Source organism: Dreissena polymorpha, chromosome 4, assembly GCF_020536995.1.
Source record: "Dreissena polymorpha isolate Duluth1 chromosome 4, UMN_Dpol_1.0, whole genome shotgun sequence".
NCBI lineage: Eukaryota > Metazoa > Mollusca > Bivalvia > Myida > Dreissenidae > Dreissena > Dreissena polymorpha.
In genome coordinates this window covers 59,035,196-59,062,128 of record NC_068358.1, presented here as the reverse complement: position 1 = coordinate 59,062,128, position 26,933 = coordinate 59,035,196, and the positions used below count along the sequence as shown (strand labels likewise).

Sequence of the window (26,933 nt, the reverse complement as noted above, 5' to 3'; positions counted from 1 at the left end):
ATACGTTTGCAAAAAATCTGCAGTGAATAAAAGACAGTTTTTCTTGTAGCTTTGTGTCGATATCTTAATTAAGGTATAAGAATAAATCCTTGAATACGTCTGAAATCGGTGACAAAATTTCACGTTGCGTGAAATTTTATCGTGTACAATGAATGCAGAAAACATGGGATGCACTAGTTGAATTTTTTAAGAAAACTTGTTTTTAAAAGTTATTTGAAATAAAGCATCACTTACCCATAGGCGGTTCCAGGGGGCGGACGCTGCGTCAATTCATTTGATGTTTCACACTTAACTAGATCTAAATCACCTATTTAAACTTGTCAAAGCCTTCAAAATCATTCAAAATCACTAAAATCGTGGAGCTTCCGGGGGGCGAACCGGGGGGCTTTGCCCCCCTGGACCCCCAAAACTATAAACTATGCACTTTTTTGGCATTATAAGAAGGTACTTTGATGAAAGTATATAAGGCGTGACATGCTCGAGAAGTGGTTGTCAACGCCTTTAAAATCACTAAAATCGTGGAGTTTACGAGGGGGCTTTGCCCCCCTGGACTCCCTAGCAGGGTTTTGCTCTGCACCCACCAGGGGCCCTGGCGAACCCCCAGCAAATCTTTCCATATCGCCCCCCCCCCCCTAACCAGAAATCCTGGAACCGCCCCTGTCACCGTCCAATAAATCCATTAAAGTTAAAATGTGGAACCCACAAAAAGTCACGTGATTGTGCACCCTGAAAATGTCCACGTTCATTTTCAGCGACCGCTATGGTTTTGAAATATTTAGAACAATAACCTTCAGCTGCAATAGAATAAGAGGATAATTTGTTGTTTATGTGTACTTATTTTCGTTTGTTTACGCATCGCCTTAAACACCCTTTCGAATGGCATGAAACATTGATGTTATATTGATTTAATTATTTGCTTGATTTGCAAGAAATTCAGCATATGCCGCCTGTCTTGGTCTTCAAAACATTTCGGTTTGGTTTATCGTGTAACTTTCTGACAAATTATTGATAAATATACATATTTTAAGAATGTATTAACACTCACAAAAGAATACGTTGAGTATTAACAATGCCACGGGCTAATTTATGGAGCAAGCCATATATACAACGTCGAAGAATATAAGGTCATAATGCGCTTTTGAGGCATTGCCAATAACATCGATTGTATAGCGACCTCCTACTTCAGGATGATTGTATCATTCGTTTTATTTGATTACCCGGCAATGTATATTCTTCAAGTTCGAGTAACGCTGCGGCCCAACCCTGTTCTGTTTTTTAAATTACTGATTATGTCCTAAAATACGACCTTGTTTCGTAAGCCAATGTGACTTATGTGAATGTTAATGACTATCACGTTTTACGCTATGTAGTGCACCCGTGCTCATGACTTCCTTATCTAACTTCTTGACGTACTGTTCCGAATAAAGTGTTAAGAATGCGGTCGCTAAATCCAGCAATACGTGATGACTTTTGCACTTGATTGTTTATGTAAGATGGTTTTTTTAGTCGAATATGAGACATAAAATATAAATTAAGACGACAACGGTTTTGACAATAACATAAATGATAAAGATATACATATACTGTTGATGGCGTTATAATGTTTAAAAAATCAAGTGAATAAAGTAAAATACGTGCGAGACCGACAGAGGAAACAAATAATCTAGTACAGTAGACTCTCTGTAAACCGCATGGTCTCGGGACCGGCCTGATCGTCCGGTTTTTAAAGAGTTCCGGTTTACCAAGAGTATGCATATTGCCGAAATATACATGGTATGCATTGTGCACAGACTCACATAAAAATATAACAAACCATATACATTTACATGTACCATGTGATAACTTTACGCAGGTACTGATGATGTTAATTGCATTCTTAAAAAATGTATTTTTAATCGATTTAAAGCAAAAAAAAATTCCATACCGACTTGTTTTGATTAATCCCAAAGTGAGCGTGGTGCTTTATACATGTACGTACGTGGCATTTGTCATATAGGCGAGTGACGACATAAATAAGATTGTTGTAGATACACGATTTATTATTCAATACATACATGTACAACATTTCATAAAACCTACACATTTGGTTGAGCAGTTGATTCCGTGATGAGCTTTATCTTATCCTCTAACGTAAGTTCTACGCGTCTGCGTTTAGCTGGAGACTGCGACATTTTAGATGCGTTCGAAATTAGTAAACGGCAATGAATGAATTTGCATACTGATGGATGGATATTTAACAGTCATATTTCTAACAGTTTATCTGACAAACAACCATTTCAGCGTTAAAAACATGGCTATAAGATCTTTTAAAATACCCAAGAAGATCACAAGAAAGTGATCGTCGCAACGGCATGCATTAATTTTTTAATTAAATTGTTTATAATAGGCGATAATAAATAATTAATAAAACGATAGAGTCAATCACTTTTTGGTGTTACCGCACGTCTATTATAGGCATTCACAGTTTGTTTTACATTATTTAATCGGACTCCCATAGCGCGGTAACGACTTGACACCTTTATGGTATGTTAAATCCGATTATCAATAATTGCGCGAGCAAAATGTGTGACACCGCACTCGCTGTGCTGACTAGGTATTGTTATTTTTTACGCCTCGGGCATCTTCAGAATTTAGACCGTCCGGTATACTCAATGTATTTTACGTTGAAAATGACCAAATTTACGGAGATACCCGTCCGGTTTCCGGTTTTCAGAGAGTTCGGTTTATTCAACATTTTTTAACAAAGAAATAGAAGGAGAAGATACGGGACTGGCCCGACCGTCCGGAATCTGGAGAGTTCCGGTACTCAGAGAGTCCGGTATTGGCAGAGTCTACTGTATAGTGAAACTTTACTGTAAAACTAATAAGAATGCAACTCAGCCGTCAGACAAATTATTTGCAAAGAATTCTAGCAAACATATGTCAGTAAAAATGTATGATGCTACAGATCTTTGATTTAGGGGACAAGGTCAGTATGTATTAACATCCTTCAGAACTTGAATGTTTTTAAATGTACCTTAAATGTTAAGCTGAACACGCGAAAGAGTGTGTTTTAAATACTATGCTTTGCTGAACATGCAAATCAAAACACTGACACAATTTTTAAATATATTAAAAAATTTATTATACATGTTTCATTGTTTTATATATAAAATGTCATACTTGCTTTTGCAAAAAATATAATAAGCTTGTAAAAGCATTATTTTACCGCACAAAAACATGGAAAACCTAAATAAAAGAAAAAAATATTTTCGGGTGGAGGAGTTGACAAGGTCCACTAAAAAAATGTTCGGTCAAAGTGTTTCTGAGGTGCACTTTGTCAACTGAAACAAAGAAATATATATATGTTTCTGAAGCCATCACAATAATGATCTATTTATAAATTAATTCATAACGTTTGATCTGATTTATCGCTGACTGTGATTTTGATGAATCTTCGAGGCAAAATAAGGTTTATATTAGTGTTAGTTCATCGTTTTTTTCTGGAATAGGAAATAGTTAATGGTTATTTGGAAGTAAGTGAACCACTGAGTTTTTGCCCTATTTTATATGAGATACAAGTACTGGAGTTCATTTTAGAAACATTTTTATGTGTATTTATTTAAGTGTACAAATGGTTTTGTAACACTAGGTGATGACTAATGAGTATTTAAATTAAGCTTTCGATTAAAGCACAGTTCTCCAACAAACGCACCCAACACGTTTATTTCACAACGTAGTCCTCAATGAAATGCATCAAAATTTAGATGACGCACATCGGATACACGTAATAATCACAAAATGTATTTGTTCGATCTAGTTGCAAATAGTGTCCGATCGCTAAACCAGAAAAGAATGGGAACACTTGAAATAATCACTACTTTATTGGGCCACTTTTGGATTCACTATGATTTAGTGGAACGTACCCTATAGTCGACAACAACGCTTTGATTCGATACAACAACAACTTAAACTTATTGTATTTTAATTGTATAGATTTTCGTTGTTTTAAAGCATGATGCGTAGTCCAGACTCAAATGGACCACTTCGCAGGTATCTCCCACCGTATGAAGAGCCGCCGCAATGGATTCCACCAGAAGAGGTAGACCAGTTGTTGCAAATTACATGCTATTTCTATTGTACAAGTTTTCGGATATGTCAATTACGGATGACATGTATATCCTTGTCGGTTCAGCGCCCTCACACTACTTTGGGGAAAGGGGTCCGCAGTCCTTACGAGGGGGATTTTTTTGTAAATGGGAGAATTTTTCAAAGCAAATTTACTTTACACCAAAAAATGCAAGAATGGGAACTATATCAAAGCAGTTTTCTATTCTAAACATCGTTTCTTGAAATAATTTAAAATAAAAGATCCATGCTCCTATTTAAAATTGTTATATTATACCGAGACCACATCAACAGAGTCACAGAGTGCCTCTGTGATCTCGGAACTCGACATGGCATCTTCACTAGCATTGTGACTATAAGTAGCCGAACAAAATGAATCTGCATCTGAGTGGGCAAGGGACTGTTGCTTGAACAGAAGATTTACTTATGTCCACCACCACTATAGTGAGGGACATATTGTTTTTGCCCTGTCTGTTGGTTGATTGGTTTGTTTGTGTGTTTGTTTGCCCCAACTTTTACATTTGCAATAACTTTTGCAATATTGAAGATAGCAACTAGATATTTTGCATGCATGTGTACAGTACAGTCAACCCTTTTTCCCCCAAAAACACACTCCCTCTGCGTGGTATTTGTCTGCTAGAGAGTGATTCCGCGGCAGGAAAGGCGAGGTGTACTCGCTAAAACGCTCGGCGTTCCAATGAGTTAGCTAATACCCGCGGCGTTTATTACTTAAGCCTAGTCGGTAAATACAGACAATTGCCGTTCTTATAAGGACACCGCCGCGCGACACAGCGATAGCAGTGTGCTATTGTGCATGCCAAGAAATAAAAACATTGTAATTAAAAATTGTTTAAATACTGTGGCTTATAAAAATTAAGATTATTGTACAAAAAATTAATATATGTTTTTATTCACAGGTACGTCTACAAAACAGGCTTCCGATTTTTAATGTTAACACGACATTTACAAATGCTTCCAATATACAGTCATCATGTATTTTTCCAGACAAAAGCGCGCGAAAATTATGCTGCAATGTACAAGTTCAAGGTTTATGTGTGGAAAGCGTGCGTGTATTGATTTTTTATACAAACTTTGTAGCGCAGAGAAAACTGAATTCTTTTGATTTCAGTTAAAAGTTTCTTAAGTATTTTTTAACACAATTATATCGCAAATAATTTGATATTTCCTCCAAATAAATTTCAATTCAAACACGCCGTATCGGTATCATTCGTTATTTTAGTAATTATTGAAACAGTAATTGTACTGTATACTGATTAAAGAGAACATCTGGACAGAACTGGATTAAGTGTTTGGCGTTATGAAAATAAATTTCAATTCCAACACGCCGTATCGGTATCATTACGGTATTTTAGTAATTATTGAAACAGTTATTGTACTGTATACTGATTAAAGAGAACATCTGGACAGAACTGGATTAAGTGTTTGGCGTTATGAAAACACGCAAAGCTTGTCTACTGACCTATTGTGTAGACTGCTGTCTGTGGTGTTTTGACAAAAGGGATTATTATGTGTGAATGTCACTCTGCCGATTTGGTCCATAATTGACCACTCGCAAGCTGTCAATCAAACTCACGAAATAATCAATAAGATTTTGCTTATTGCGGCCACATGGTCTGACAAACAAAGACTGTCGGAGTAATGGATAAAGCGTTTTATAAAAAACACACATTCGTGGGCAGAGAAATCTCGTATTTGGCGACTAGTCAATGATAATTACCGGTATTAAATTGTTTTGAATGTCATTATTTTATATACATATGTACTTGTAATGCATGTAATTTTATTTGAAAATCAGGAAGTCAAACAAAGTTAAATTATTTGTTATCTCGTTAAACATTAACACGAAGTTTCCTCCGCATTGCCCAATGCAGAGGGCCGCAGCGTCGGCTTATCAATTTGCCGAAAGTCAATCTCTGTGGCACCAATCATGCAAACTCTGAGTATCTCGGGACGTTCTTAATCTCCCTCCGTGGGCGTGTCCGCGGAGTAGCAAGGGAAATTGGGGAAAAGGCGTGGACTGTACTGTATCTCATGGAGCTGCACATTTTGAGTGGTGACAGGTCAAGGTCATCCTTCAAGGTCAAAGGTCAAACATATAGCTTCAAAGCGGGGCAAAATGGGACATAGTGTTTCTGACAAACACATATCTTGTTTTACATTTGGCAAATGTTTTACTGTTGTTTTTTTTACGATAAAACTTGCTGTTATGAGACATGATGTTGTTTTGACCTTCACCTTCTGGCCGTTCTTGATCGTCTGATGTGTTTTTTCCGATGTTTAATTGAGCGTCTAATCGATTAAGGTTACATACCACCGATTCCATCAGAACGAAATAAGCATAGATAGCGTAGATAGTTCAGTGGGCGAAAAACGGTAAATTTTCAACTGTAAATCAGCGATTTATTTTAATATTTTTTTCATTTTCTGAGGGGAAAAATCAGTTGTTTTTTTTTTTTAAATATACTTTTCAGGTGGGGGACTGCTGCCGAAATTCGGCGGCAGATTTGATAGATTGAGGGCCTTGCAGTTGTCATGTTTATTTATCAAATTTAATTTAATAAAGAAATGTTTACTATGCTTCTGATGTGACAATGATCATTCTTTCATGTATTTTTAGTCATTGTAAATTTCTTATATATTATTAAACTAATTTAGTTCACAGGGATGAGAATTTTCTGCTGTTTGTTTTTTGTTTCCCAGAAGTATTTCAAACTCCAAATTAACAATTGATACATTTATAACGTTCAGCGATAATTATGTTGAAAGCATGCTTGGCAAGTAAATGTTTTTATGATGTAATAATGTGCTGTTATATAACAAAGTTTGTTAAAATTGGCAATGAATGTTTACTATTGTGTGCATGATTCATTGATTGCTTTCCAGCGGGACAGACATCCATCATATTGTTCAGACTTGGAAAGATTTTTACCTAGAAACATAAGCTTGCAAAGATCAAAAACATCAGAACAGGTATAGTATGCTTTAAGGTAGCGCACCTCTAATGGGCACATATCCAAATATAATCTAATAATTATTTTCTTAATCAGCATCATTTCACTGAACTACATGCAAATTTGTAGGTAGGCTTTCCATGCTTTTTAAAAAAATATACCGATTTTTTCAAAACCACCCCCACGCTCGGCTTTTGTCCAATTTATTTTCACCCCTGGGGTATATAAAAGTTCCATAATTCATTCAAATTTGCAAATATGGGCATGCAGTTGGTGTGTAGGCCTACAGATGCTGTAAAGATGTTTAAAGTTTAAACAAGATGAAATAAGTATTCTTTTACAGACATTTATTTTTTACAAATTTTTATCTATGGAAGAGCGCAATGAAATGTAAGTGATTTCAGCCAAGTAAAAATTGGGTCGGTTAAAAACAAAGTGTCATAAAATTCAAAATAGTATCATTTAAGTCATATTTTAAACTTAGTTTTTATAGAAACACTATATACAGCAAAAATACCAAGAAATAGACAGATTTACCGTTTACTTTTTTAAATAAAAATAAAAATGCAACATGCATGGTTCGTATTTTCAACAGTAAATCACCCAATTTCGCCATAACGTTGTTTTAATTTTAATTATTGAAGAATGTGCATAAAAATTGCAACATATTTAACAATAAATATAGCTTATATGCCATATTAAAGCAAATTACGTTAGAAAATAAATAAAACGCGTCGCAAAAAAGTATACGTCGTCGGCAGGATTCGAACCTGCGCAGGAATATCCCAAAAGATTTCTAGTCTATCGCCTTAACCACTAGGCTACGGCACCTAATAGTAGGCTCTTCAACCTTCGAAGAAATCGCGGGAAATCATTAGAGGTGCGCTACCTTAAGTTTGGTAATAAGCAAATTGTATGGTGTCAAATAAGAGCCAGAATGTTTTAGTCTGATATGTGTGTATAAACCTTAAGATTCTGATTAATCTTTCAATGAATTTATAATTGAAATTCTTATGGCCATAATGGTCTTGACAATTTAGACATTGACTGACAAAATTTAGTAGACATAGAACAATTCAACATTCTGAGAAAATGGAGCTTAATGCCTAATGCTTAATGCACTGTCCATCAAGACAAGATTTTGTTTTAAGAGAGACCTCCTTTCAATGAAATATTGATTGCTTACAAATGAAACACTCTTGGAAAAAATACAATAGTATTATTTGAATGTAACATTGTATTTAAATTAACACGTATAACATGCAGATTCTTGTAAAGATAACGGCAGATCAAAGGTTATGATTTAAGATTTCAGATTTCTATATACAAAAAAGTTGAAAAGTCAAACAGATACAAAAGTTATGATTTTCATTTTATTTTGTTGTTAACATACTTTATATTATGGTCTTTTATAGCTTGGTTTCAATATCAGAGGAGGAAAAGAACACAACTGTGGAATCTTTGTTTCAAAGGTAAACATTTTTATTTGTTCTTGAATTGCATTCTTAAGCTTCTTTAAAGGGCTTCAATCTATATTTCGAATGCACGCTAAAATAAGTAATTATTTTTCCAACTAAGTTGTGCACGATGCCTAAAGAACGCTTTTACCTACAATCCATCACCAGTTGGTCACTTGTGCAGATAAGACGAACGCATTTGATTTGGGGTTAATAGTCAGGTGGGAGGGGTTTATAACCAATTTTTTAGTGACATTCTGAGAAAAGGGGCTTTCCTGCATGTGCTTTATGTATTGTTTCAGATTAGTGTGTGCAGCTTTAAGTATTGTTTCAGATTAGTGTGTGCAGCTTTAAGTATTGTTTCAGATTAGTGTGTGCAGTTTGCAAATGCGAATCAGGGACAGCACTTTTCCCTTTAATGATACGTTTGGTTCAAAGAAAGTCTCTTAGAAAAATCCAGTATGGGTGGAAAGTGTTGTCCCTGATTGGCCTGTGCGGACAGACAGCACACTTGTGTATTGTATTAAACCCCTTTTCACAGAGCCAGGCTTATTGGTTTCTGCAAAAAAAAATTTGATCATCAGTGGTTACTCAGAAGGAATGCAGATGTCTAACAAATTAAATGGAAAAAGGTCAAATCTCAAAATCATAGGAGCTTAGAACTCAGAACTTAGAGCTCAAAACCATTTCCTTTTAAGAAACCTTTATTCTAAGGTCACATAAATAAGTAAAAATGGAAGATACCATATATATTACTATACAGATCAATTTGCACATGCCATATTGAGAAAAAGTCTTAATTTCACACATGGACGACCTTGACTTCAAATCATAGGAAGTAGGGGGGAGACACATGTTTTACAAACATCACAAAAATCACTTGTACAGTAAAATTGCAATAACTTGAGCTTGCGATTTCTCGAAAACTGGCGATTGCTCGAGCATTTAAGGAAGTCCCTAACATATTCCTTTAATTTCTATATAAAAATACCCGCAATAACTCAAACATGCAATTTTCGATAACTCAAGGATGTGTCCTGGTCCCTGAAAGGCATTTCACACCTAATAAACTGGCAATAATTTGAAGACACTTTCTAGTCTGGTCGGTGCTAAAAATATTCGAGTTGTGAAAACAGTGCAATCAAGCAGACAAAAAACACTTGATTAGGTGTGAAGTTAGTCGCAGTTTGAGAAACACTGCAAATTGTCATCCTTTGAGATGCAGATAAAAGCTACCAGGTACCCAGTTTTAATGATAATTAAATAATAACCACCAATTGATAATTATGATAAAATGCATGGTATAAAAGAGAGCGTAGCAGATTATACATTCGAATCTCTTAACTGAATTCCTTCTTGTCATTTGCGCTGCATCATGGCAACACAGAAAGAAAATAGTCTTACAAATTGTCAAACTCCTAAGCAATCTAGTGAAGGACCCTCTTGTGGGGGGATAGCTAGATCAGGAAATCACCGTCTTACATGTAAATAAAGCGTTTGCGGTCAGAAGTTAAGCATCACCAACCGAAACAGTGAAAACAAATAATACCATGGATTACTCGAAACCTGCGATTACTTGAGCATCAAGGTCAGTCCTGTGCTATCTCGAGTTATCGCAGTTTTACTGTATTATTACTGTTACTGATCTGTTTGTTTAAATGCTTTAGAGGCATAAGTATTATAATAAATAATTTTAGAGTGAGAAAATGTGTTTAGTGAAGTTTACATACATAAGAGCTTTGCTCACGCAAATCAAAAATTTTCGTTTAAGCCTGTGCTGGCTTCACAGGCTAATCTGGGACAAAAATTTAGGCACATGCATTTAGCTCGTTTTTTTCAGAGTGTGTAAAATATATTTAACAGAACATAAATTCAGCTTTAAATATATTGAAAGATTGGGGGGGGGGGGGGGGTAAACATGAGGCTGTATCTGTTTCCATGTCAAACAATTCATCAGTATTGTTTTGTACAACAATAAGTGTTTTCACAGGTCATGCAGAATAGTGAAGCAGAGAAGTTGGGATTACAGGAAGGGGACCAGGTCCGAGTTTACTATTCTTTATTATTGTTTCCTTTTGTATTAAGTGTACATTAGTTACTCTTTAGTTTAACTGTGAAATGGATCAGAGTAAATGTTTGACAGCATGTACTTCATGAAATCAAGGCAATAGAATTACCATTACAATTACAATTAAACACTATGTTATTAAGCAATCTCAGTTTAGGCCTTAGTGAAAAAAATTATATAGGCAAACAAATCCTACAAGTTTTTGAACAGGAAAAAAGAAAGCTTCATTACTTCAAAATACAGTTTTTTGTATAAAATAAAATAGAGAAATTTAATGTCAAATCTGCCTTTTTTTCATTTTAGATTTTGTCTGTCAACGACAACAACTTTGAGTATATTGATCATGGAGAGGTATGCAGATGGTTAATGCTTTACTGTTTGGATTTTATGTTATGTGTCTCTGAACTGGAAAGTGTTCAGTTGTATTCATTGTAAGACTGCAATCAAAATATTGTTGGAAAAAAATAACTCATTATTTTGATGTTTCTCTTGCGTTGTTGAAAGGTTTCAAAGCATCAAAGTGATGTTGAAAAACAAAAATACAATTTGTAGAACCTAATCAGATATAATCTAAACTAGAAATGGCGTGGCAGAGGCTGACACGTATCCCCACGTGGCATGTTTGACCCAGGGGCGCCCCAGGCTTGGTAATGGGGCCATGCATAGTTGAGATTGACTGTATTGTAATAAGAGAGGTTCAGTATCAATTTGAAGTGAATCGGTGTAGAAATAAGGAAATTATAGTAAAAGGCAATTTTGGTTGGGCGTGGCCTATGTGGGCGGAGCGCTCCAGGGTTGGTAATGGGGCCATGCATAGTTGAGATTAACCGTAGTGTCATAAAAGAGGTTCAGTATCAATTTGAAGTGAATCGGTTTAGAAATGAAGAAGTTATAGTAAAAGGCAATTTTGGGTGGGCGAGGCCTATGTGGGCAGGGCGCCTCAGGGTTGGTAATGGGGCCATGCATAGCTGAGATTGACCATATTGTCATAAGAGAGGTTCAGTATCAATTTGAAGACAATCAGTGTAGAAATGAAGAAATTATAGTAAAATAACCTTAAAAAATGAGTAAAAATCTCTGACCCGGCCCCACCCCAACCCCCATAACTTTTGACCCAGGGGTCAGATCAAAATTCCAAATAGTGCAGGGTCGCTCATATGCTCCTAGCTACCGTGTGTTTAAGTTTCAAGGTTCTAGTGCTAATAGTGTAGGAGGAGATAGTGGCCCGGACGGACGGACGGCGGAGATAACCACAATATCCCCACGCTTTTCAAAAAGCGTGGGGATAAAGACAATTTTGGGTGGGTGTGGCTTGTTATGGGCAGGGCGTCCCAGGGTTGGTAATAGGGCCATCCATAATTGAGATTGACTGTATTGTCATAAAAGAGGTTCAGTATCAATTTGAAGTGAATCGGTGTAGAAATGAAGAAATTATAATAAAAGGCAATTTTTGGTGGGCGTGGCCTATGTGGCCGGGGTGCCCCAGGGTTGGTAATGGGGCCATGCATAGTTGAGATTGACTGTATTGTCATAAAAGAGGTTCAGTATCAATTTGAAGTGAATCGGTGTAGAAATGAAGAAATTATAGTAAACGTCAATTTTGGGTGGGCGTGGCCTATGTGGGCGGGGCGCCCCATGGTTGGTAATGGGGCCATGCATAGTTGAGATTAACTGTATTGTCATAAGAGAGGTTCAGTATCAATTTGAAGTGAATCAGTGTAGAAATGAAAAAATTATAGTAAAAGGCAATTTTAGGTGGGCGTGGCCTATGTGGGCATGGCTTATGTTGGCGGGGCGCCCCAGGGTTGGTAATGGGGCCATGCATAGCTGTGATTGACCGTATTGTCATAAGAGAGGTTCAGTATCAATTTGAAGTGAATCGGTGTAGAAATGAAGAAATTATAGTAAAAGGCAATTTTGGGTGGGTGTGGCCTATGTGGGCGTGGCCTATGTGGGCGGGGTGCCCTAGGGTTGGTAATGGGGCCATGCATAGCTGAGATTGACTGTATTGTCATAAGAGAGGTTCAGTATCAATTTGAAGTGAATCGGTGTAGAAATGAAGAAATTATAGTAAAAGGCAATTTTGGGTGGATGTGGCCTACCGGTATGTGGCCGGGGCGCCCCAGGGTTGGTAATGGGGCCATGCATAATTGAGATTGACCGTATTGTCAAAAGAGAGGCTCAGTATCAATTTGAAGTAAATCGGTGCAGAAATGAAGAAGTTAATGTAAAATAACATAAAAAAATGAGTGAAAATCTCTGACCCGGCCCCGCACGCCCCAACCCCCATAACTTTTGACCCAGGGGTCAGATCAAAATTCGGTCACTGTCACTGTCACCGTCGCACATATGCTCATAGCTACCATGTATGTCAGTTTCAAGGTTCTAGTGCTAATAGTGTAGGAGGAGCAGGTGGCCAGGACGGACGGATGGACAGATGCACATCACCACAATATCCCCACTTTTTCTCCGAAAAACGTGGGGATAATTAAATTAGATTTCTTTCCCTTCATAAATGTATTACTCTTTCAACAATGCTTTCTAAAACTGATGTCGTATTTGTTTTTATGTTGCCTTTTTTTTCCAGAAAATTACAATATGCAATATATTAACCAGTAACACATATAACCTTAACAAAAGTCATCTCTGAGTGAAGAATATCCATTGTTCTGTCAAAAACGTACAACAGAATTGTAAATTAACACTCTTTCAAGAATCTTGTCTCGGTTGCAGTTAGAGTTGCAATCAGTAAATAACTCAGTCTTGTTCAATATAACTAACATTGAAAATTTAGTTTGTTCTTTCAGGCTGTGAAAATTTTAAAAAGCAACACCTCAATGTGGATAACAGTGAGATACTTCCCCTATGGTAAGTCACCCGTACTTTATTACTGATATGCCCAATAATTAACGTCCTCAAAGGTGGGTAGATATATTACCCGTTTTGGCATTGTCCGTCAGTCATCTGTAACAAAATTTTGAAATTGGCAGGGTATATCAATTAAACAAATTTGCTTGTTTAACTCAGTTGTCAACAGTGGACTCAGGGTTTGCATGTTTTAGTCCATGCCTTGGAGATCATTATTTGTCATTGCATTTCTAACTCTAATTATAATTGTTCTTCAGGTTATAACAGAACATATGACAAGAGTGGTCACAGTAACCAGGGCAGCCCTCAGCCTGCAAGATAATGTGTTGTGATGAAGTGCAAAGGTCAACTCCATAAAAGTTCTAGGGCATCGTTTGAATCTCCGCAGCATTCCATTATCTGTGGAACAGATTTTTATGTCCCCCACTACAGTAGTGGGGGACATATTGTTTTTGCCCTGTCTGTTGGTCTGTTTGCGCAAACTTTAACATTTTGCAATAACTTTTGCTATATTGAAGATAGCAACTTTATATTTGGCATGCATGTGTATCTCATGAAGCTGCACATTTTGAGTGGTGAAAGGTCAAGGTCATCCTTCAAGGTCAGAGGTCAAATATATGTGTCCAAAATCGCTCATTTTATGAATACTCTTGCAATATTAAAGATAGCAACTTGATATTTGGCATGCATGTGTATTTTATGGAGCTGCACATTTTGAGTGGTGAAAGGTCAAGGTCATCCTTCAAGGTCAGAGGTCAAATATATGTGGCCCAAATCGCTTATTTTATAAATACTTTTGCAATATTGAAGATAGCAACTTGATATTTGGCCTGCATGTGCATCTCATGGAGCTGCACATTTTGAGTGGTAAAAGGTCAAGGTCATCCTTCAAGGTCAGAGGTCAAATATATGTGGCCCAAATCGCTTATTTTATGAATACTTTTGCAATATTGAAGATAGCAACTTGATATTTGACATGCATGTGTATCTCATGGAGCTGCACATTTTGAGTGGTGAAAGGTCAAGGTCATCCTTCACAAGGTCAAGGTCATCCTTCAAGGTCAAACGTCATATAGGGGGACATTGTGTTTCACAAACACATCTTGTTTATGTTTTGTTTTTTTTTAAATGTATATTATAAATGTTATTATAATACTTAACGGTTAAGGGCTTTTTCCATAATAATAAAAAAAAAAATATTGGCATGTCAGATGCCAAAATTAACAGTTAAACATAACATTACAATGATGTCATTGAAATAATGTTCATGACCATATATTTGTACAGAGATTATTCATTGGGAAATTCTTGTGGTGTATTTTTTGTCCCAAATTGACATAAACCAACATTTAAATCTATACGTTTAAATAACTAAAAAGATGTGTTAACACGGGTAATGTCTACTCTCAGCTTTTGTCTATATACCCATTTTTGAACAAATTTGTCTACTCAACTTGTTAGCATTACATATTTGATTATGTACCTTATTTCAGGAATAGTTTGATGTTATATGTTCTTAAATATGAATATCATATACAGAAAAGGTTCAAGTGCAGTGCTTTTTGTTGGGCTTTTTATTATACATTGAAATATCATTATTATGGCTCTGTTGGTCATTGTCGGCTTGGGTACTTATAACATGTACACCGGGTACTGTTAAGTATACTAAATGTACCCCAGGCAAGTGAAATGTACAAACACGTACCCGGCAAATTTAGACTGCACCCGAGTTTTATTTCCGCCCTAAATCCGGTGTCGTAAAATGCGCTTCGGGGTACATAACAAAATTTTTTTGAAACAAAAACTAAATCAAAATGCTTTTTTGAGCAGGTGTTAATATAGAGGAAGTTTTACAGAATATGACCATACCAGTAAATATGAACATAATTAATTTGGAAAAACATAGCAGACAATGACCAATTTTGCGTTTAAATTCCCAGGTACGTTTCAGTATATTTTTTGTAACCAGGGTATATTTAAGAGTACTTAAAGAGTACCTGGGGTACATTAAAGTAGTACCCAAACCGACAATGATCAATCAAGCATAACTATGGTGTTGTTAATAACCATTTATACAGTTTTATTACGCAGTTTGCAATGTTTGGACTTGATTTTGAAATAATTTTAGAGAACAACACAATACGGTAGTTATCAAATTGTAATATTATATATTTGTTTTCTTTCATTAGCATTCACAAATACATGTATAACACTCATTATAATAAGTATTTGCAGGTAAAACTGTAGTTTTGTAATTGTTTGATGTTTTGTTTGATAATGACACTTTAATATATAGGGCTAATATTTTGTACCTATTGCAAGTGCCATTTGTCTATTAATCAAATTAATTTTAATATTTTAGTACCATTGATATTTAAGCACTTTTCAGTTTTGATACTGCCTATTTAGCAAATGAAATTAGACATATAAATAATCACAATGCCATCGTTTCATGTTATATATGTGCATAATGGTGATATGTGCATTAAAAGTGCAAGTCAAATGTAAACAAATTGTTTTGAAACATGTACACTGTGTGTACATGTTTCATTTTGTACAAATGCATACTAATAATATAATTGGTATGTATAAAAGCTATATTTTAATTCTAACCTCAATTTTGAAATTATTATTTGTTTATGTGTTATAAAGGGCCTGTTCACAGTTGAAAAAAAAGGAAATTTTCAATTTTTATTATGCCCCCCTTTGAAGAAGAGGGGGTATATTGTTTTGCTCATGTCGGTCGGTCCGTCCGTCGGTCCGTCCACCAGATGGTTTCCGGATGATAACTCAAGAACACTTAGGCATAGGATCATATAACTTCATACGTAGATTGATCATGACTGGCAGATGACCCCTATTGATTTTCAGGTCACTTGGTCAAAGGTCAAGGTCACAGTTTCTCGAAATAGTAAAATGGTTTCCAGATGAAAACTCAAGAATGCTTAGGCCTATGATCATGAAACTTCATAGGTACATTGATCATGACTGGCAGATGACCCCTATTGATTTTCAGGTCAAAGGTCAAGGTCACAGTGACTCTAAACAGTAAAATGGTTTCCGGATGATAACTCAAGAATGCTTACGCCTAGGATCATAAAACTTCATAGGTACATTGATCATGACTGGCAGATGACCCCTATTGATTTTCAGGTCACTAGGTCAAAGGTCAAGGTCACAGTGACTCTAAGTAGTAAAATGGTTTCCGGATGATAACTCAGGAATGCTTACGCCTAGGATCATGAAACTTTATAGGAACATTGATCATGACTGGCAGATGACCCCTATTGATTTTCAGGTCACTAGGTCAAAGGTCAAGGTCACAGTGACTCGAAAAAGTAAAATGGTTTCAGGATGATAATTCAAGAATGCTTACGCCTAGGATCATGAAAATTCATAGATATCATCACTGGCAGATGACCCCTATTAATTTTCAGGTCACTAGGTCAATGTCACAGTGACTCGAAACAGTAAAATGGTTTCCTGATGATAACTCAAGAATAATTAGGCCTACGATCATGAAACTTCATAGGTACATTGATCATGACTGGCAGATGACACCTATTGATTTTCAAGTCACTAGGTCCAAGGTCAAGGTCAGTGACAAAAAACTTATTCACACAATGGCTGCTAGCACATCTGACAGTCCATATGGGGGGGGGGGGGCATGCATGTTTTACAAACAGCCCTTGTTCACACTTGAAAGAAGGTGGCATAGCAATCCCAGTCTGTCTTGTTGTTATTATTAGGAATGTTTCCCATCTGTTTCCAACACTTTGCCATATATTTATGAATGTTGAAGATAACTTGCCACAAATGTTGCACCATCTAAAAGCAACACCCTTATAAAACCCTGAAATATTTTACAATTTAAGTTAGTGATTTGGACAAGGTATCACTAACAAAGTGTTTACAATACGCATACTGTTATAAAATTCAATGGCCAGAACATTTTGATCTCACAGGGCCCTGGTTTGAAACAAGACATATGAGTCGCCTTCTGAGAAAACTGGGCATAATGCATGTGCGTAAAGTGCTGTCCCAGATTAGCATGTGCAGTCTGCACAGGCTAATCAGGGACGACACTTTCCGCTTTTATGGTATTTTTAGTTTCAAGGAAGTCCCTCCTTACCAAAAACCCATTTTAGGCGGAAAGTGTTGTCCCTGATTAGCCTGTGCGGACTGCACAGGCTAATCTGGGACAACACTTCACACACATGCATTATGGCCAGTTTTCACAGAACAAGACATATTATTTTTTATTTCTTTTTGTATTTGTATTAATTATTTTTTATTAATCCAAATATCTTAAAATTTTAAGTAAATACATGTAACAACATTTTTTTAATCCAAACATCTGTGAACAAGTGTCTTAATTATGAATTTTGTATTATTGTTAAGTATTCTTAAATATATTTATATTTTATGCATGTAGTTTTACTTTATTGGTAACAAGGGGTAATATTATTTGTTGAATTAATTTAAATGTAACAATAGGGTACACACATATACGACGAGTTAAATATATTGTATATATCCTAACAAAATCATGCTGTTTATACACAAAATGATGAAATGTATACCATACAAATATTTTCCACGCATTAAATTAATAAAATTGTATAAAATAGTGACTTTATTTCTACTTCCAACGATTCCAGCTAGTAGTATGACCATACTGAAGCATTAAGGCAATAATCAAATAATTTGATATGTAAAAGCATGTATCAATTTGTAGGTCACATTGTGTTTCCCGCCCATATGTTTCATAATACTACAGCCGGCATTTTGCAGCCTGCACATAATTCGCAGGGCATTTAAACAACATAAATAAATATGGGTGATGCTATTGTTTTTTTATTTCTTGCAAAATACAATCACCAAACATGTCGGCTTTTTCCTGTTATATACCTCATCCTGACATTACTAAGTAGATAGGGGGTGTAAAACGGATTCACCATTGGCGTCTTTCTATCCGTAATCACAGCCTGACGAAATAGCCCTACACTTAATAACGTACATCATTCAAACTTTGAATTGGTTGGGGTTTTTTAGCGTTTAGAAAATACGGCAAACAGTGGGTTAAATCTTAGGAATGTTCGACGTCGTAGTTAGTAGACTGGGGCTCGTCCTAATAAATATCCTATGACAATGTTCTTCTGTGGTAAAATATAAGAAGCCGAATAATCATTACTATGCACCCAATTTGTTGTGTAGTTTACTTAAGTTTTCGAATGTATTTGACACAATTTTTAGTTAGACACATATTGACGAAGAACGTCTTATTTAGTTTTAACAAGAATTGCTGCATAATAAATTAGTTGTTCGATCTGTAAAAATATACGGCCTTGGTGTAAATCAATCTCTGATAGCACGAGTCTTGTATGGTGTCGGCGCTCGTATCAGAAACCCGTCCTTACAGTCGAACGCGTGAGTCACGTGATCGGCTTCCCGCCTGAACGAGAACCGTTGAAGCAGGTTGGTGAACGACAGGAAGAGCTCCATGCGAGCCAGCGTCTCGCCAAGACACATCCGGGGACCTGAAAACAGCAAATTAATAATTGATAAACACGTGAATTTACATCGTGTACAATTAGTATTAAGTATTTTATACGTAAAAAGTTGTTCCCACAGTGGGAACCGGTATTATGATACATTGAAGTGAACAAGTTACGCTCTTTGATAAAATAATTTATTGCGTTATCATTTGTACCCTTAATATGTTTTTGCAGAAGTTAGTGAGCTAACGATATCATTCTTTCGTGTTCAAATATAAATGAATAACCCAATTCGATCTGTTCAATGTTTTTCATAAGCAGAAACGTACCGAGTGAAAAAGGAGTAAACGCTGGATTTTTCTTCAATTCTCCATTCTCAATGTGCCTTTCTGGACAGAACGCCGTCGGATTCTCCCAGTATCTTGGATCGAGATGTGACGACAACAGATTAGCTTGGACAATTGTGTTCGCTGGTAACCGGTACCCGCGAAACGTCACTTCCTGCTTTGCCACGTGGGGGATGGACATTTCCGCTGCAATACGTTAGTACCAATAGTTTCGCTCGATTGTTCATTGTCGGCTCAGCTACTACTGGCAAGCTCCCCGATTACTCTCAAATATACTACAAAGACCCAGCGAAAGGGAAATTTACTCAAAAGTACCCCGGAGTATGGCCTGGTGCCATGAAGCGTATTTTCCTTAAGAGTACTCGGGGGAACTATTCAGTAGTACCTGAGTCGACAACGACCAATTAAGCAATAATAGCATGTATAAGCAGCATTTTCACATGCACACCGTGCACGTCTTATCGTAGCTATCATCAAAGTTATGTTTAATGTTCCTAAGTGAGCATAATTTGCTGCCAAATGTTCAATAGTAAGCATACTTGTACTGAAAAGTGTTTCGAACTCAGCGCACTCTTATTTCCAGGATTTCATATTTAAGATTACATCAACCCTCGTGATTTTTTAAATCACTATACCTATATTTCCGAGTCGCTGTATCTCTAGTAACGTAGCCTCAGTGTACGGTAGAGTTCCTCTGTCAGACCACGTTATCGCTCGATCTCCGAATTTCTATTAAAATTGATGATTTAATATTTAAAATAAGCCACATATAATAACATTTTCTATTTAAAGAAAAACACCATAAAAGAAGGAACAAGAGGACATCAAAATCGAATCTTTAGTTCTGGTTGTAAATTCAAACTCTGTCGTAATCAAGAAACATCAACTGTTTCACTTTAACGACACAATAAAACTGTCACCGATATATAAAAAAGCGACGAATCTATGTGTCGCCTTACAAAAAATCACAAAATGGTACAATAATAATAGCACAAGCTCAACGCATGTTTAATATCAGGTACCTGTCGAAAACTCGTCGAGCCCAATGTAAAGAATGTCATTCGTAATTGATAAAAATGAGAATATTCTTGACCTCTCAACACGGACTAAGGAATTATACTCAACATGTCCTTTCAACAAGGTGCATAATTATGTTCGGTGTATTAATTTTAATTTGCTACTGATTGCAGTCGTTGACAGCTGTATAATTCTTATATTTTCGTTACTGAACTTAGAGTATGTCGTTGACCTTAAACGGATGGACGCTTTTCACACTACGTGCCGTCACCTAATATTGATTTTTTGAAGCAAGTAAATGCACTGTACGATTGTCGGATAAATGAAGAACAATCTGTACTTTGCCCAAATTTGAGCTTTGACGTTCTATGTGTGACCTTTACCTTGTGCCAGGGACACCGATCTTACACACGACACGCCGCCTGTACGAGGTCAACGTTTGCTTTTCACTTATTTTTAAACTAATTAATGAATAGAAAAGAAACTGTCTGGGCAAGTTTTATGCAAAAATATAACCTTTGATCTTCATATTTAACCTTGACTTGTGCCATAAGGAGATGAGTGTCTACCGTGACATGTATTTTCTTTGTTTACAAAGTATGCTCACAAAATAAAGAAGACAACAAATGTAGATAAAGTCCTTGCATCAGTTCTCTCTAAAACTTATATCATTCATTGACATTCGCAAAAACAAAAAAAACGCTCGCTCTGGTATAGTATTTAAGGATTTACCATTAAAACCTGCAATGTGATAATTGGTCGAAAATTACGATGATCACGTGGGCAAAACTGGGTGTAATGTATGAATGTAAACTGTCTCCCCGGGTTAGCCTGTGAAGTTTCTTGCTTGAAGAGATGATCTTGGAAAAGAAAAATACATTACAAGATCCCGTATTTGCCTGGGCGACCTAGTTAATTAATGCTCGAGTGATTAAGTCCGGTTTTCCCGCGGTATGCGCAACGGTGGCCATATCTGTTACCTCGTGTATCTCTTCGCGGCTCTTCCTCTGTACTTCCGGGTATTCTTGGAGGTAAAGGATACACCAGTTGAGACTATTGGAGGTCGTGTCGGACCCGGCAATGAACAAGTCAAGAATGGTACTCAGCAGTGTGCTCACTGAAATATGGCAATATTATTATGAACCTCTTTCTGGGAAAAGTGGACGTAATGCATGTGCGTAAACTGTCGTCCCAGATTAGCCTGTGCAGACTTCAGAGGACGACACTTCCCGTGTTTATTTTTGAAATTTTGGTTCAAAGAGTCTCTTCAAAATGAAAATCCAGTCTAGGCGGACAGCACTTTTCGCGTGAATCGAGCCCAGTTTTCCCCAGATCGAGGCTCATACGTTAACGGTATAACACATATTACTTGGATAGAGTAACACACACGCTGAAATCTGCCTATTTACCTAGCACGATTTCGCGTGAGCTGGTCATATACTAGTATTATCTACCTATCTAGCGGGTTCATTTAAGTATCTCAAATTATCTTGGCAAACTGATAAGCATTTTGGGGTATTATGCTTATTAGAAATAAAATAAACGTTTACTTGAAAGCAATGATGGCATATCAACATACATGTATGTGCGAAGGGGTCGATCATTCCGATCATGCAATTTGAATCTCAAGGAATTATTATTTTGCCTGAGTATTTTCTGAATAAAATTATTGTCCACATTATAAGATCAAGCGGACGCACGCGATTGGACAGACACATGAATTGCTTCATCCATCCCATCATTTTAGATATAAAATCCTACATTGTATAGCTTCATTCCCAGAAGAGTCTGTATTGCTGTCTTCCATCTCCTTTTTCAAGTAGAGGTCGATAAAGTCCCGGATATGGTTTCCGTCGTACGTTTTCCTGTGCTCCTCGATATGGCCGTTGATGTGGCTGAATATCCAGGTAGCGGATTTATCGAAGTATCCGTCAGGCTTGCGCTACAATGGTATTCGCGAAAGAAACTCAAAATAAACAATGTCAGTAAATCGCTATTTGCTATACCTTTACCTAAACATTTACCACGTAGATACGTTTTAACGCATTTGTAGTCCTTAAGAAAGTTAAATTTAATTAAATACCCTTCTTACTACATTCAAGTTTTAAAAGCTTCATTTCCAACCCTTAGATGCCGATGAGCAGCTAAGAGCATAGGACCTGAACAGAATGCGAGTTATTCGCAGGCTGTTCTGGTTGTATGCTGTTTGCACATAGCCATTTTCGCTTCCGAGAGGGAAAGGGTTAAAACGGCGCACACATCTATCTATGAATGATGCGGCGTCTCATCAGGGTCTGCGCTGTTTGCTTAAAGAAATTTCTGTAAGAAATATTCTAAATATAGAAATACATATACCAGACATCCCTATTTTTTTTAATAAATTGATCCAATTTAGAAGGATGGGAGAGTCCACTAGGCATAAGTGTGTTAAGTACAACGCGTGGGTTGCGCCTAGTGACGGCAGTCAGCACAGTTCTTCTGTCTATGTATAGAAACACACTGCGTCTACTCAATGAATACACTTTTAAAAAGAAATGATTTGCGATTTATCGAGGTATTGATGTAAGATGTCAATCGATTTTGGTAAAAGTAAGATGTACATCGCGTCAAATTACGGTTAGGCCCTATTTCAGCGAAAAGTCCGTCGCGTCTAATTCAAGTGAGACATTCACGGCGTTTATTTACGTTAATATGATCATTTTACCTGCTTATTTCCGACGAGCTTCAATACACTTTTAGGGACGAGTCGTACTACGTCAATGGGGGCCCCTTCCAACAGCACCCTTCCCATGTTGTCTAACACGTCCAGCATCTCCTGACTGTGGAATTCTAATCTGCAAAGTAACGTCACCAAAAACATAAACATAAAAATGGGATAATATTCATGTACGTGTACTACTATGTAGCATTATCATTTACGTAATCACATTTTATTTCAATTTTTTAAATATAGTTTTCGAAAATATCAGACGCAATCGGATGATAATAGTTATTTTCGTTAAAGGTAGAATAGTCAATACACATTACGACATCGTAAATATGTAGGAAAATGAATACGCGTGTACTTGAAGAAGTATATTTGTAGATGTACCGGTAATCACGAATAATTGTTTAAGATCATATTACATGATAGGTTATGTACTCACATTTCTAGTAAATGCTAATATTGTACATGTTAGTCCACTAGCTGTGTTCACTGGAAAGAGTTTATACGAAGCATTGCAATTTATCGCATGATCGAATGCGTATTATACAATGGATTTCAAGCGTACCTTTTACCAAAAATGATATGGTATATGACGTTGGTGACCATCATTGACGTCATATCTCTTAATGAAGTAGGTTCGCCGATTGTTGAACTGAGGTAGTCCGTTGCGGAATCCACTTCCTTCAAAATGATTTCTTCTAAAGAAGCCTTCCCGACACCAAAATCCCGCAATGCCTGAAACGTAAACTTGCGCATATTTTTCCAAGCTGCTCCGCTCTCGAAAATCAGACCTTTGTAAGGGACCTTGAACACCCATTCCGGTCGGTCAGAGAAGTCGTCTGCGCGCGTAACGAACGCTTCGTGAATTGCGTCGTGGCCATTTAAAAACACCATGTTAATGTTCCCGACGCTCATGTGCACAACGTCACCATAACGTTTCCATTCATTGAACAAGGCTACCGGAAGTCGGCTTTTCCTAAACGAAAGTAGAGCAAACCACCAAACGCTTCCGATGAGCGGAAATCGAATGGGTCCCGGTGGTAGTGATCGATTGGAGAGGAAATACCAGGTGATGAGTAACGTCACTAGACCCACGAAGAGTGGACCACTCCAACTCGAAGAGAAAGCCCATGTTGCTATATCAGCTAGCCCTAGCATGGCGTACAGTATTCAATATTTTATTCACAGCCGATACGCAACACTTCATAAATAAACACTAGAAATATATGTTACTAAGTATCGGTCAAAAATGTAAATGTTTAGATTGTCATTGATCTTTGGACTTCGCTAGCGTCTGTAGCGAAAGTAGTTATGACATTAAGTTGAGATGTTTTCAATTTTAACTTTTTTTCAGGCACCAACAGAAAACCTATTAAAACTTTCTAACATTATAATGTTGTTTACAAAATCCCAAATCCAGTATTGTATGATTATGTTAACAAGCGAATCTTTTTTATACGCACCATGGATTTCTATTTTGCAAAAACATTTCGTCCCACTTTTTAACGTTGCTATTAACACTGTTTACAAGCCAAATCCAACTTTCGTCCCACTTTTTAACTTTGCTATGTTTAAAAGAAGTAGATCTCTATCTTCTAAGCATGCCGTTCAACGTTAACGTTGAGTCAGATGCACGCTTTTTACGCAAATCAAATAATAAAAAAATAATTGCCGATTCATCGATGTTTTTCGGTTAATAAACCTCAATTTGAGTTTTGATGCGTAAACATTAAACCGCGAAGGCTTATGAAAATTGTTTTTGATGTGCCCGGGTTCGTACGGAATACCGTAAGTGCCATCGTGGTTACACATTAAAATCCAGAGGGCGACAATGCGATTGTGCGATAGTACGATGACGACAATGCAATAGTCATATCGTACTGCCGCCATCGTATCATCGTATTTTCGCCTTCGTGTTATCGCGTTATCGTCCTGTCGTCATCGTATTATCGCATTGTCGCCAACGTACTATCGCCATCGCATTGTCGCACTGTCGTCATCGTATTGTCGCATTGTTACCATCATACTTTCGCACTATCGCATTGTTGCCATCGTACTATCGCACTGTCGCCATCTTATTGTCGCACTGTCGTCATCGTATTATCGCACTATGGCATTGTCGCCATCGTACTATCGCACTGTTGACCGTTTTGTCGCACTGTCTTCATCGCATTATCGTATTGTCGCCATCGTACTATCGCGTTATCGTACTGTCGTCGTCGTATTATCGCATTGTCGCCATCGTACTATCGCACAGTCGCCATCGTATTGTCGCACTGTCGTCATCTAACTTTCGCATTGTCGCCATCGTACTATCGCATTGTCGCCCTCTGGATTTTAACAACAATGGCCCTAACGGTATTCCGTAGGTTCGGGAATGGGTTCCGGGGTTGTTTTGTTTTTGTATTGCAACTCTAATTTTGTTCTGTGTTTATATGAAGTTAAGGGATTTAACGCTTTGTGAAGGGCGTTCATCAACTTGTTGGCTTCCTGTACTAAGATTTTGGTAGTTTTGCAAAGACAATTTTGATAGTAGTCTTATCTTTGAAGTTTTGATCGAATAATAGATTAGCATCGAATTATAGATTAGCAAATTAGTATTATATTTGCTAACATTTCATTGGTAGCTCGACACAATTCAAGTTTTTAAAAAGACACGTAAGTTTTAATTATGCGTTCATATGTAAAATTCTTTAGTTAAATAAGAATTGAACAATATAAAACAACACCTAACGTAAAACGTTGATGAGAATTATACTTTGATTTTGTACGGTTAAAATTATATCTTTAACTTTCGCATAAAAGAGGATACTGCGTGTTAAAAATTCATTATTTAGATTAACAAACAAAGAAAACTTCTGTATGTCTACTAAGTCGCTTTAAATTATATCACTAATAGTATAAATGATAACGCACGAGATAAAATGTACGCTTGGGTATGTAAGTTTATGATGACATTAACGAGTTAACGCACAAGATACGTCTGATTTTCTTGTATAAAAGTTTATCATATAATTTACAGTATAACTCACTATGTAAGTCGCAGTGCCGGTTATATTATTGTACTATAACATGTACTAGTATTTGCTTCCACGCAAGTTATAGAAACCCGACATATTTTAATCGTATGATAGCGCACTACAAACAGTGTGCATATAGCCTTATAGAAGCAGGGTAATGTCAAAACGGGTCTGTTTACATATGGAGCCAGCATAGCCACAGACCAGCCAGCAAATTCGCATACCCTAATGAGACAACGAAACCCTGCGTGACTATACCCGGTATATTAGACAGGGTAGCTCCAGGCCAGACTGCACGCAAGCGAAGGCTTGCCTGGAGCTACGCTTGCCGTACATGACATAAATGACCCATGTCATGGCGCGGCTAAAAATGTACGTGGCAATCGTTTGATGACAAAAAAAACGCTTGATATAAAGTTGTTATACCGAGTATATTGTAGACCGTGTGATAATATTATTATGAGGAACGTTACACAGTTACATGTTCGGGAATTTATTGCAAACTATGTGGTCTACAGTTTGATTCAGAAACCCATATGAATTAGAATGTAAGCATATCTTATGTGACAATACGTTGATAATAAAAGAAATCATACGTTCGTGTTTCAAAAAATCATCATTTAACATCAGTAGTTTATCACTTTAGCATTCCAAAAAAAAATCGCAAGCAGGAAGACTTTCATATGGTCACGCTACTTAGTTTTATGAATACATTGTTGCAAGTAGGAAGACTATATATGGTCACGCTACTTTATTTTATTGATACATTGTCGCAAGTAGGAAGACTATATATGGTCACGCTACTTTATTTTATTGATACATTGTCGCACGTAGGAAGACTATATATGGTCAGGCTACGTTATTTAATGAAT

At 36.8% G+C, this 26,933-nt stretch overlaps 2 protein-coding genes across 10 annotated transcripts in view; one reads left to right on the top strand and one right to left on the bottom strand.

Annotated features, from left to right (window-relative positions):
- The first annotated feature begins 3,933 nt into the window (after positions 1 to 3,933).
- LOC127876045 (PDZ domain-containing protein 11-like) overlaps positions 3,934 to 26,933 on the top strand; it is a 180,861-nt gene continuing 157,861 nt past the window's right edge. For 3 of the 9 annotated variants that reach the window (XR_008047619.1, XR_008047620.1, XR_008047621.1), the window contains exons 1-7: positions 3,934 to 4,081; positions 7,012 to 7,098; positions 8,495 to 8,551; positions 10,527 to 10,577; positions 10,908 to 10,955; positions 13,412 to 13,472; positions 13,730 to 14,498. Coding sequence is in view for 1 of the 9 variants with exons in the window: in XM_052420897.1 (XP_052276857.1) it covers positions 3,995 to 4,081; positions 7,012 to 7,098; positions 8,495 to 8,551; positions 10,527 to 10,577; positions 10,908 to 10,955; positions 13,412 to 13,472; positions 13,730 to 13,794 (456 nt within the window). In the remaining 8 variants the exon portion in view is untranslated. Of the gene's footprint in view, positions 4,082 to 7,011; positions 7,099 to 8,494; positions 8,552 to 10,526; positions 10,578 to 10,907; positions 10,956 to 13,411; positions 13,473 to 13,729; positions 18,103 to 26,933 lie in introns of those variants that run through there. The other 6 variants (XR_008047616.1, XR_008047615.1, XR_008047613.1 and 3 more) reach the window with 6 other exon arrangements.
- Positions 18,310 to 24,588, bottom strand: LOC127876033 (cytochrome P450 2J2-like). The gene is made up of 7 exons (XM_052420880.1): positions 23,607 to 24,588; positions 23,039 to 23,168; positions 22,096 to 22,276; positions 21,315 to 21,451; positions 19,953 to 20,046; positions 19,300 to 19,503; positions 18,310 to 19,012 (listed from the first exon to the last, which is right to left on the bottom strand). Exons 1-7 carry the CDS (start codon positions 24,197 to 24,199, stop codon positions 18,831 to 18,833), a joined length of 1,521 nt encoding a protein of 506 aa, XP_052276840.1. The 5' UTR covers positions 24,200 to 24,588; the 3' UTR covers positions 18,310 to 18,830.